The 13830-nt window shown below is 33.6% G+C and overlaps 1 protein-coding gene across 1 annotated transcript in view; it reads right to left on the reverse strand.

The window, feature by feature from the left end:
• The window catches only part of R3HDM1 (R3H domain containing 1), a 206095-nt gene that overhangs the window by 106303 nt on the left and 85962 nt on the right, over window positions 1-13830 (reverse strand). The window contains 4 exon segments of the mRNA XM_047722506.1: window positions 6065-6143; window positions 7223-7337; window positions 11536-11625; window positions 12087-12128. Coding sequence (XP_047578462.1) covers window positions 6065-6143; window positions 7223-7337; window positions 11536-11625; window positions 12087-12128 — 326 coding nt within the window.

Here is a 13830-nt window from a genome sequence, read left to right on the forward strand (position 1 = left end):
CCAAGCTCCTTCCTGTCTCTGGTTACTTGAACATGCTGTTTCCTTTGCCTAGAACAACTTCCTATATTCTTTCTTAGAAACTATTTCTTTCACACTTTTCTTTAAAAGCACTTATCAGAATTACCATTGTATTCTTATTTGGACTATATAGAGGAGCTCAACAAATGTATCTGCATGGAATCTGTTAATCAAATTATAAAGTCTTTTGACATAAAAGACTCATAAAGACTTTTAAAATTTTTTAGGGAGGTAGGGAAGTTTTTAATTCAGAAGGCTCCCCCCACAAAAGGACTTATTTATGTAACTGTAAGACCCTCTTTTCATCTAACCTTTTGAGTACAATGTGTATTGAGATGAAATAATTCTAACTTTTCTGATGTAGTTTATATAGTTATTTTTTTAAAAAAGAAAGGAATCGGAGGCAGGCAATTTATTAAGCATTCATGAAATAATACTTTCAAGTTGGTCTTCTGTTTCACAGGTAAATGCAAACATGTAATAAAGGTAGTAGATTAATCACTAATAAAGCTAATATGGAGGTGAAAACACATAAGTGGTAAAATAAATTATATCTATAAAAATCAGGCAAGGGATACACAAATAAAAGGATGTAAAATGTGGTATCATATACATAAAACATGGGGGAGGGAAGTAAAAATTTAGTGCTTTTAACGTGTTCAAACTTAAGCGACCAACAACTTCATATAGACTGCTGTAACATGTTATATATGAATAGAATAGTAACCACAAATCAAAAACCTACAATAGCGTTGGTGGTATAGTGGTGAGCATAGCTGCCTTCCAAAAACCTACAATAGACGCACACAAAAAAAGAGAAAGGACTCCAAGTATAACACTGAAGAAACTTATCAAACCACAATGGAAGAGAGCCAAGAGAAGAAGAAAAGAACAGAGAACTATAAAACAACCAGAAAACAAGTAACAAAATGGCTAAAACTACATACTTAACCAATAGTTACTTTAAATGTAATGTAAATGGACTAAATGCTTCAATCAAAAGACATATGGTGAATGAATGGATTAAAAAAACATGATCCATGTATATGCTGTCTCTAAGAGACTAATTTCAGACCTAAAGACACAGGCGGATTGAAAGTGAAGGGATGTAAAAACATTTACCATGCAAATGAAGTAAGGAGGGGGAAGGTGTTAGAGTGGGAGGAAGGGGGAGGGGAAGCCAAGTTAGGAATGAATACTTGTACCAGACAAGATAGGAAAAAAAATGGTTTCCTGTTTTTGAACAGTGGGCAAAAGATCTGTGAAAGCTTCTGCAGGGAATATATTGCCACTGAAAAGAAATTTCTGTTGTCTCCAGGAAAGAAAAAATTCTAACAATTTTACTAGCCACTAATAAAAACTCAGGCTTTTCTTTTTTCTTTCACAGGTAGATCTGTGGGCTGCAGAGGATTTTTTTACCTTATCTGGACCATGTACTATTTAAACCAAGCCTCCCTGTTTAGTTTACTAAACTCTTAGTTACTAAGAAGTATGACTTATTAGAAAAATAAGGCTGGCAATCTTCCTAAGTTCTTAAGATTTACATCTCCAGCCTTTTATCCACTATAGCTTAGTACATGCTTCCTGTAATATGTAATCAAAGTTAGATATTTTTGTAATGATTTTAAGTTAAAAATTCATAACCTTTAGAGAAGCAGTGCATAGGATTCAAACTAATAGGTCCACAAATTACTCATCCTAAGGCATAAGGTTTAGCACATGAACCTCAAAGTGGGCATAGTTATTGAAATTATTGTATAGTCTTTTAAAGGGAACCGATGTATGCTGTCTATTATTTAAAAAATAAGAAGAATAGGGATCTCAAACCAATCAATAAGCTATTACCTAAAGCTAAAATGAAGGGGCACCAGTTTTTTACTTATTAAGTATTCTAGCCATTTTACTAGAAATAACTTTAAAGAAACTGTACATAGCTGGTATACTAGTGGCAAATAAAAAAACCAGAAAACAATAATGCTTCTATATGACTACCCCTTTTCCAATATTCCATATGAGCCTGGCCAAACATTTGCAACAGATAAGAAATAAAACAAACATTTCTTCCAATAAAAGCAATTTTAGAAATTAAAATAGAACTATTATATGATATTCTCCAGAGCAAATCAAATTACTTTTACAATGTCTCTTCTCAGGATTAATCCAAAAGTTTCTCCCCTTTATTAGTTATATAACACAGTTGCCTATATTATACCTATTTCTTCAATACATGTGGAATTTACACAAAATGGGTATAAAATAAATACAAAAATAGGAAGATTATGTCACTGAATATAATTTCTATCAAAATCAACTTTAGGTTCTTAGGTTCTAATTCAGCAATGACTAGTTAGCGTAGTCTCTGCAAATATTTTTTGCAATAAGAATTCCAGATAAATTAGTTTACATTGGGAGCTAAGTTTATTTATTTGGTTGAGAATAAGCTAAAGATTTAATGATCAGAAGAAAAATTTTGAAATGAAATGTTGACTGAATTTTTATATTACTAAAAATAAAACTGCTTAAAATCTAGAACTCTGAGCAATACTGAATCTTGAAAGTTTTAGTGGAAACTTGCAATATTTACTACTACTTCTGTACCATGTATATCTGGCAATTAATTGTGTGTTTCACTGAGAGAACACTGAGTCATTAAGTAAATCTTATTTCTCACAAAATTTAACATTCGCTCCAACTTTCTAAATCACATCGACATTAGTAATAACTTATACACCAGCCATTACATGAATTATTCACTTATATGTTTATTTAAATATAAATGCATACACAGAAAAAAAAGGTACTGATACATGCTACAACATGGATGAAACTTGAAAATATTGAGTGAATGAAGCCAGTCCATGAAGACCACATACACATAATTTCATTCATATAAGATATTCAAAACAGGAAAATCTATAGAGATATAAAGTAGATTAGAGCTCAGAGTATAGGAAGGTGAGAGCTAAAGAATAGAGGGTTTCTTTCTGGAATGATGAAAAAATTCTAAAATTGACTGTAGTGATGGCTGTAACCTATCTGTGGGTTTAATAAAGCCATTAACTTGTACATTTAAAGATAACTTTAAAACTTTAGCAATGTAAAAGATAACAGAATTGTAAATAGAAAAATATTTGGGAATGGATAAGAATAGATCTCTAATTGTTGTCCTTACTGAGGTCTCTCCTACAGGTTAAAAGAAAAATTCTGAAAGCATCCTATTTTGTTTTATGGAAATTAGCTACGTGTTTTCTACCTTCCCCCTTATTCCTCAATGCACTGAGTTCTGGTTTCTACCATTCCACCCCAAATGAAACAATTTATTAAAAGAGTCAGCAATTTCCCAATTTCTCAACCTAATGAGCAGATCCCTGTGTTACTTTATCTTTCATGAAACAGCTCCTGGCTTCTGACCCCTGGGCTAACCCCTGTTTTTTTGTTTTGTTTTGAGAAAGAGAGAGAAGGTGAGGTAGGGCCAGGGAGAGGGAATGACAGGAGAGGGAGAAAGAATGAGAGAGAGGGAATCTCAAGCAGGCTCCATACCCAGTGTGGAGCCCTATGAGGGGCTCAATCTCATGACCTTGAGATCATGACCTGAACAGAAATCAAGAGTCAGATGCTAAACTGACTGAGCCATCTAGGCCGCCACGCCCTGCCCCAGCTAACCAAGATAAATGGTCTCATGATTGTTCCACTTTTAAGACTTAGTCTATCTACATTTTCTATGCTGTCTTTCCACAGAATTTTGTCCTTGTCATTTACTCTATCTCTCAGAGCAAACACATCATCCTCAAGCTTCGTTTCTAGTAGTGACTCTGAATCTATTACTTGATTCAGGCTTATTTACTTGAAAACCAGAGCTCTTTAATTTTGGACAGATCTTATCTCCTGAGTTTTCCATCAGGCACCTCAAACTATACTTATTTATAAAATAACAGAACATGCCCTATTCCATTCAGGCCTGTTCCTTACTCACTTTCTCAGTTAATGGGACTGTCAGCCTAGCCAGAAATCTAGAATCTATTCTGTTCTACTGTATCACACCATCACTATGGTACTTCCTAAATATCTTCAAACATGTCCTTCCCTCTCTATTCTTCCCTATGGTCTCCTAGCCACAATCCTTGTTTATGGTATTGGCCCCTCAGTGCCAAAGTAATCTTTCTAAAATGCACAAATGATTATGTCATTACTCTATTCAAAATCCATTAATTATTCCTCAACTTATCATGTCATATTCAATACTTCTTAAATGGTACGCTATTGGCGTCTCAAGGAAGACTATTTTTCACTGTTCGTTACTGTCTTAAAAATCTTTTTGGCATCATCCCTGGCTTCCTAGTAGCACTCCACACTCACCACCCCAGAATGTTGGTACAATCTTAGGTCAAGGACAAACAGAAATGGGTTTTTTTCATACCCAACCGTTCATAGAAATGGTTTTTTTCATACCCAACCAACACCTTCCCCATCACTTTCTAAAATTACTTGCCACATGCCTCCCTGCTGGAGCCAGAATGTACAGCCTCACACAGTAGTGCATTAGAGAGGAAGTAAACCACCGTGTCTTGTCAATGCACATGTATCTATCTAGAATGCCTTTCTCATTTCTCCATATGGACAGCTTCTACTTAAAGCACTGTGAATCCAAGACTCAGCTCAGGCATATATTTTCAGTGAAGCCTTCCCATAACCTTTCAAAAAGAGGTTGAAGCTTCCTCCTTGGATTTTAACAAAACTCCAAAAACCTCTTTTACAACATCAATTCTATTTAATTTTTTAAAAAAGATTTTATGTATTTATTTGACAGAGATGAGACAGAGAGAGAGAGAGAGAGCAAGCACACAAGGAGTCAGAGTAGCAGGCAGAGGGAGGCAGAAGCAGGCTCCCACACATCAATTCTATTTTAATTATATATCATGTGTCTTTTTCTAGCTCAGAGATGGTGGATACTTTAGGGTAGAGACTGTATCTTCTTTTTATCTACAATGTTTTTAGCACAATGTTTAGAACATGACAGATGCTCAGTAAATGCCTGTTCAATGAACTAAGGAATTAATTGTTCTATTGTGACCACTGAGGAATAAACTTGAACTGAAGAAAAAAAATAAGTTATGTGGACTTGTCATATCTTCCTTCTCACTCCATATTATGTACTCTTTCAGCCCTTTTTCCAAGGAGACCACTTTTCATTTTTGTGGTACTCTTTTTGGCATTTATGTTAAATGTAAAATAGAAAACCAAGATGATACTACAATAAATCTTGAATGAAAATAAAGCTTATGTTAAATCATGACGTAAGTCTCAGGGAGAATAAAGAGAGTTATTCCTGTTCTCTTCCTTGTGCATATACCCAAAGAAACTGTTTCATTTTCATTTTAGTGTATATTAAAGAACTATCACTTTGGGAAGCTAACATCTGGAGGAGGGGTTCTCAAACTTGGAATCTTCTATCCCATGAACGTATTTGTTAGATTTTTTGTAGATAAGTCTTTTTGTGGGGAGAATGCCACAAAGGGGTCAATGACCTGCCAGAAAGTTAGAGTCTATTCATTAGTACCCTGGCAACACAAAGGGTTTCACAGTGACCCACATAAGTACCTTAAAAATCTATGAGTTGAAAGTGAATACGTAAGAAGGAACAAAAATTCTACCTTTAGCTATATTCAAAAACTGACTATAAATGGATACGTCAGGCTCTTATGTGGTTGAGAGTATTATTATGAGGGAAGTTTTTTCTTCTTCTTTTCCATGATTCATGATTACCTCTCTACCTCAATTAAGAGCCAAAATATCTTGGTGATTCTGTATTTCTAAAATTTCCTATAAAAAGGATGAATTATTTTTATATCATGGGACATGAATAATGCAAAGAACTATTATACATGTGCATCTAGTAGACCAACATCTTAGCCCTAAGGAACTAAAATGTTTCTGGTGTACTTCAAACACTGCAATCTTATTCTAACATTCTAACTCCGTAATGAAAACAAACATAGCAAAATTATGGTACTCTAAGCAATGTAAACCTTATAAATTTAATTTTTACCTGGGATTGTTTTTTAATGTATTTACTAAAAATTCATGTAGATCTATGCCAGTTGAATCAGTGTATTCTTGACTGGAATCTAAAAAACAACAACACAAAAACCCAGTATAAAGCTGTTTGAAAATAAATCCCTTTCTCTTTCACACATGATGCATATCTTAAATAAAATGAGATGCCCCACACGGGAAAAAAAATTGACAAATTAGGAAAAGGAATTTATGATGAACTCTGATGACCACAAGCTTTCTACTCCCATAAAATAAACATAAAATCGATTTATATAACTGCATGTACATGCATGTTCTTAAAATTTTTTCTCACATGTGTCAGTTTACTCTAAATTCTTTTTAAGACCCTTTTATATACACACAATTCTCATGACTAAAAATGCCTCCTTGAGTGAAAAATTAGAATGAGTTAAATAATCATCTACTTTTAGTGCAAATTAAGACAGCTTAGTTCAGTTATGAATATAAGTAGAGACAATAATTTGGAGGTAGGTAGAAATTCTAGTTCTGAAAGAATATTCAATTAGATTTGATCAGGTCTATCACCAAAGGCTTGCTTTCAAAATAGTTTTCCAGACTATGCATGCATAGTTTTGCACATTTACCTTTTCCCCTAAATGTAATATACTTATGTTGTTTATAACACCGGCCAATGTAACTGAGTTTATAAATCAAAGAAGCATTTTTACTGACTTGCAATGCCAGATGATGGTGGAGTTCCTTGAAACGGATTATGAAAGATAAACATTCTGGGTTTCCAAGAATATTCTTACTGGATACTGAATATTTTGGCATCAGCTCGTTGTATCACAAAGAATTAAAGAGCAATATTCTTTTTAGTGGAATCAAGTATGCCAATTACAGTGATTCCAGTATTTCATTATGAGAGACCAATAAGAGGTCAAGAACAGTTACCTGCCTCAGTGATTCTGGCCTATGTTGCAGTTTTTTGGCCGAAGCATCTTACTAATGTCCAGATTTGTGTTATGTCATTTTGCCCAGATGAGCAAATATTCTATCATTCCTTCGGTCTGTTCTGTTAGCATTTTTACTGCAGATATACTATTTTTAGTTTTTCTGGGGGTAAAGGACGGCATTATTGATGTTAAAATTAAAATTTTGTTTGAAAACACAGAAATAAATTGCAAACCTCTTGATAACATTTTTCTGGGCAACTTATCACTGGCTTTTTCTTTTTCTGCTTCATCTTTTGAGGGCTTCTCCTCTTTTTCAAATGATTGTGTTAACTGGATCTGAATTTTCTCCTGTTGGAAGGCAAAATGGGTTATAAATGAAAATATAAAGCAATTTAGTTAATACCACATTTTTATTTTTTGAGTAACACAAAACCGTACAGAGGAGGAAAGGGACAAAGATTTTTATGCTATTCAATGAGATTTTTCAAAATGGAATACAACTTAATATTTTTATCACTTTTATCTGAGTCTTGATAGAATATGTTGAAATTAATGTTTGAGTTGACTATTTCAATTGAAACATATCCTCTAAATTACTTTAGAGAGTTTTCCATATTACTCAGAAAAGAGCTACTTGTGAAACCTCTAAAGGGTCAGAAGCAAGGTCTTCTTAACCTATTTTTGTACTGGAGAAGCCACGGCCAAACAAAAGAATAATAATTATCATCAATCATGATGACAGGAATAACTGATAAGCCAATACCTAAAAAATAATTTTTTCAGTATCCATTATAATCTCATATTCCTCCATTCTCTTGCCATATAAATATATAAGTAAAACTTTCCAAAACCAAATCCACAAAACTGATTATTTTTAATTTATGATTTACACATTACTGTTCTTCCTTCAATCACCACAAAATTTGAGACAGGTTTCAAGTAAGACTGTTTTCTTTCCGGATATGTAATATTTAATTGGGAAGAAATCATATCCTATAAAACTGAAAAGAAGAAGGAATTCTACATTTCATTTCAAAAATGGTGTCATTACATGTAATTTCAGAAACCAAATTAGTAATTGTAAATGAATTTACATAGCCTAAAAGGGCAAAAAAAAAAAAAAGAAAAGAAAAGAAAAAGAAAAAGTCACATAGCTCTGTTTATTCAGGCGAAGTTATAAAGGTAGAATAATTTCCAGACCATTTCTACTAACGATAGAAGTATGATCTATTTGTAGACTACATAATACTATTCTTTAGTGATGAAAAACATTGATCAGACAATTACTTCACTTTTTTGGGTGATAGCTGTGGTGGAAATAGGTCTAATAAGTCAACATCAAAGGGGATATAAATTTCAGAGGTTGAACTTGTAGCCACAAGAATTTTATAAACCCCCACCTCCGCTCATATTTTTTTTCAAATAGTATTTGACAGAATTCCAGATCTCATATATATACGTATGCATTTTTTCCTATAGATTTGCAGACTGCTATGTTTACCTTCTTTTACTTCTGCTTCTCATCCTACCTCAGTTCAAATTTGTGCTTAGAATATAGGGCAAAAGCTCTGCATGGGCAATTTTTATTAGAATGATGAATACTTGGCTTTATGCCCTCCTTTGTCTTGCTTACCAAACTTCATACATTAATCAACTTCATACATTTATCAACTGGTAAGTCATTTTTCTCATAATGACTCATTTTCTAATCTACTTTCCTTATTCTGTTCCTAAATGTAAAACAGATATTTAAAAACGAAACTATGTTTCAGAAGTAGAACATTACAGAAGTTTTCCTGACTTACACATTCTATGCCAACTCAAGAATAATCTATGAAATCCATGTTGGAAGAAAAGATTTCACATTTAGACCTTCACTAAAAGGAACTTCCATGATCAGATTTCATTTCTAAATTCCCTTCCCAAAGCCCTACGTTTTAATTACAGATATTAAATTATTTTATCAAGATGAACTATATTTAAAAATCCAGTAGGTTTCATACACTGAGGCCTTGCTTTCCATTGGTACTGAGGCCTTGTTTCTAGTAGCAAATAAACGAGACATATTTCAAACTCAGTAGTCCTTTTAAATGAACTCTTCTCACTATAAATAACTGGAAGGATAGCAACATCTCCAGAGGAAGCTATAATTCCTTTACTCTTCACTGTCACTGACATCTGTTATTGAGGTCACTTCCCTCTCATAAGCTCTCATCAGACACAAGTGACATTTCTCTTTTAATTGCCTCTCAACCTTTTGAATAATGCATTTTACTCCAGATTAATTCCTCAAAAATCACATTCTGAAGCAGGCATTATCAGTTGGAAAGTGTCTCTACTGCAAAGAATTAGATACTACCACATTTTATGAGAAATAGTTCATTTTCTAATACCCATTTAGGTGCACTTTAGTTAACTTAAGGCTTAGAAGAAGATAAATTTCTACTAAAAGCAGTATCTTTTATTAAGAGAATAATAATGGGTTATTATCTGAAAAGAAAAGAATTATTGTATCCAAGAGAAATTGAGAAAGAATCTATTAAGTGGAATACTGAACTCTGGCATGAATACCTTATTCATTATTCACATGCTATAAACTCAGCTCCTTCAACTTTAGATAAACACAAAAATTATTATCTCTGATCAATAACATATATTAATATACAACATACACTCTTGATATTAATTTTTTCTCATATAAATTTTCACTAGACGTATTTGTGTAGCACTGTGAGAATTTTTCCTCTAATATTTTTCAGATCAGGTTAAAATGTACTGAATAAAACCCAAGATCACATTACACTTTTTCTCAAAAAGTATGTACCTTTTCCATATTAACAGACTTATGAATGCCTGACCCTTCTCATTTTCTCAATATCCTTGGATTAATTCCATGAGGCTAAGATGATGCAACATATTGGACAATGGAATGAAGAAATGAATTCTCAAAAAACCTTAAAATATCCATTGTTCCACCTTGTACAAGGTGTACTGTTTACTCTGACTTGTACAATATAACTTTTAAAATTGCTATTTCAAAAAAATTTCATTCATTTCTTCCAAAGTATATCATAACTCTTCAGCCTTGTCAACAACCATGTAAAAACCAAAGGTTAACATTTAAAAATGTTCTCCAGGCAATAATACTTAATAAAATATTTTGATTATATTTTAGCTTCTCGCTACAAAGTTCATTCATTATTTTATTACTAAAGTGTATCTACTTTATAGAATATACAACTATCTTCTAACCATGTAGTTAAATTTTAAATAAAAATCACAAATTTTGAACCCTATGTTCCTGACACTTGAACAAATTTCAAAGGAAATGAATCTGTATATATTCACTGACAATAAATAATTTATTTTCAAAAACTTCCTTTTCTTGGGGGTATAGCTCAGTGGTAGAGCATTTGACTGCAAAAACTTCCTTTTCTTGTATTTTGGAAACAAAGAAGTGAAGTGTTTTTAAAGAACCTAACACGTTCTAAATATGTGACAACTATCTTCAATATCTATAGGAGGATTTTGAGGTATCAGCTTCTAAATCAAGGTAAAGTATAAGTCTTTTTGAATTAATAAATGTACAATTGGCATTTATTTTTTAAAAAAAGTACAACCTGCCATAACCATTTTTTTCCTTCCTCTTTTTAGTCACAGTTTCTTAAATAGCCATGAAGATGCTTCAATTCTTTGAAAGTGGATTATTGAGATATAAAGGGATTTCAGTGCTCAAATCCTTAAGAAGTAGAACACACCACCAACAGGCAAAGTTATCATACTTGATGACACTGATAAGAGGGTCCTAAAACATTTATGTATAAATATCGAAAAGTAACATGAGACGAAGATCAGTGCATAGCTGAGATGATGAGAAAAATGAAGTTATAGCATTAAAGAAAATACAAAAGGCAAACTGAACCGTTCGCTTAAACCTCACTTGTTCAATATTTTACAAGTACAGACAGAAGAGAAATTAGAAGTATTAAACTATTACAGCCAACCTAACTAGAAAACTGGCTTCACCATGCATTCAGGTTAATAAGTAAAATCATACATCAAGCCAAAGTCTGGGTAGTCTCCTCTTCACACACAAGCAGTAAGTGTTTAACAAATTCATAAAAGCCAAAATCAAAAGTGCAAATTTCACCACAATTACAATCACTCTAAGTATTACATTATTATTTTATAACTTTTCAATAATATATAATCCTTTACAGCCATATTCCCAGTTAGGTATATAGTTCCTACATTTTTCCAGAGTGAAGCTACTGCACTAAGCATCATATTGAAGTAACAAGGTTTTTCTACCTTTTCATCTGTATCCTCAGTGGCACCTATTATGAAATCAGTTTCACTCATTAAAAATAAAACAAACAAATGAAAACACATACATAATGCACACACATGCATATACAACTTTTATTTAACCTAATGAAAAAATATTCTCCAGGAAGCAGGTTACTGCACCATGTCTTTAAATAACCATTTTCTTGTTTTGTTTTTGTTTGGTGTTTTTTTGTTGTTGTTGTTGTTTTGTTTTTACCTGGTTCTCCTGTGATATCTCTGCTGTAGGGGGTGGTGGAGATTCTTCACACACTGCAAGGCTCCGAACTAGCTTTAACTTTGAGCTTGACTAAAGAAAAGTATTTAAAATTAACACTACATTTCACAAATCTAGGGCATATCCAAAAGCCCCCTAGAGTTTCTTAAGTTTCTTTATAGTTTTGGCCATGTATAAAAGTAGGTGAAAAGTGCAAGTTAAATATATCATTAAATATCACAAAACCCTGTTAAGAGTGAAAACAAATAACTGCAGTTTCAAAAACTGTAGCAATAGCAAGGATGGGACTAATTTCAATTTCAAAACCCAAAGAATGGTAAGAAAGCCATTTTCTCTATAGAGAACCATTAAAGATATAGAAGCAATGCACAAAAGCAACTAGGCAAGGCAAAAACCCCAAATAAAACAAAATAAGCTTTCTGCCCCAAACAAAATATGACAAAACTAAACTGAATGCAGCGCTGTATGAAAACAAGGATTCATCAAGCATGAAGGAAGGCCCTTGGCATGCCAGCACAAAATATTTACTATACCTTAGACCTTTTTCCTGTCTGTCCAAATGACTGCAATGGCCGCTGAACACACAAGAAAGATTTGTATTAAATTTCATACTGAAACAGAGAGATTGTTGCTTAATTCATAATCCTAAACCCCAGAGAAACTACCTGCACAAGTATTGGAAATGAGGAAATCAAAGTTGCTTTTAAGTATAAAGTACTGATTCCTCCCAGAAGCACACTTGAGGAAGATTCTCTAAAATCATTCTGTGGGTTGGTATTTTCTTTAAGTCAGCAAATGGCCACAATTTCCATGTTAACTGAGCTAAATGGAACTTGTAAGGTGACTTCTTAGGTAGTACCAAAATAAAATACACTTCTTAAGTTATTTTATAACACATTACACTTTAACTAAGATTAGGAAAAACACACACATACACACACAACCTTGAGGCATTTTATGTAGCTGTGCTTAGAAAAGTTCCAAACTTACTAAGAAGAACGTTTCAAATGCACACTGAGTCAGAGTACAACCACCTATCAACAGCATCTTTTCAACACTGCAGGAAGTACCCCACTAGTTTATTAGTGACAGAATCCTATTTGCCTGGTTTAGGGTAAGGCAATGAAGCAGAATCGAAGAAAAGAGGGCAGAGTTACAATGTGCAGGTTCATTCAGCATGACTGTAAGATCATCAGTCACAAGACCGGGACACCTGCTGGGGCAACCAGCTCTAGTTTGTGATACTGGGCTTTGGTTTGGGAAAGCAGCTCAAGTGCCTGTGAAATACAGCCAGATAGATTTTAAACACCCTTTACTTCCTCCCACCTCCTCCAATCTACCTCTCAAACCCCTATACCAAACAGGTATCTATCATCCACACATATTAAAACCAAGAAGCTAGTTTGGTACCAAACATGAAACAGATTAAAAAAAAGTCCTTAATACCTAGATTACTACGCTTCACATATGAAAAAAAGCCACCACCTCATCCTAACATCCAAGAAAGCCTTCTGTAAAACCAACAGAAATGAGAATCTGCAGTACCAATGTGTCCTGTCCCCCATTTCGTGCCTAAAATTCTTGAAAGATAAGCAGCACTGTATTTTGGGGGATTTTGTCCCTGGATTATGCATACTACAAATTTAATAGTGACAATAAAAGGAAAATAGAAAAAATAAAGGAAAGTGATTTTTCATGTATTACAGAGAAGAAAACAGCACGTAAGTTCATGCAGATGCACACATTAGCGCTCCCTACGAGAGCTTCTACATGTCGGGACTGACCTCTGTTCCCATTTACTTCCTTTAATTTGATCGAGAGGATTTCTAATAGTCTAAAAATAGAATTAAAAGAATTATGCTACATAATGGAATGAGGGCTTACAGGCAAAAAAGTGGGAGAAAAATCAATAAATGAATGCTATAAAATGCACAAAACTGAATTGAGTTCCAAGGCATTAGAAGAAAAAAGAATTTGTAACTTACTCCCGTCCTCAGACATACCTTATAAGTCTAAGTTTAAAGGGTACAGAACTCCTATTAAAACACTTTAAAATAAAGATATTAAAATATCTTAAAATCTTTAAAAAAAATTTTTTTTAAAGATTTATTTATTCATTTGACAGAGATCACAAGTAGGCAGAGAGGCAGGCAGAGAGAGAGAGGGGGAAGCAGGCTCCCCGCTGAGCAGAGAGCCCGATGTGGGGCTCGATCCCAGGACCCCAGGACCACGACCTGAGCCGAAGGCAGAGGCTTTAACCCACTGAACCACCCAGGC

This window comes from Lutra lutra, chromosome 3 (genome assembly GCF_902655055.1).
Source record: "Lutra lutra chromosome 3, mLutLut1.2, whole genome shotgun sequence".
NCBI classification, from domain to species: domain Eukaryota; kingdom Metazoa; phylum Chordata; class Mammalia; order Carnivora; family Mustelidae; genus Lutra; species Lutra lutra.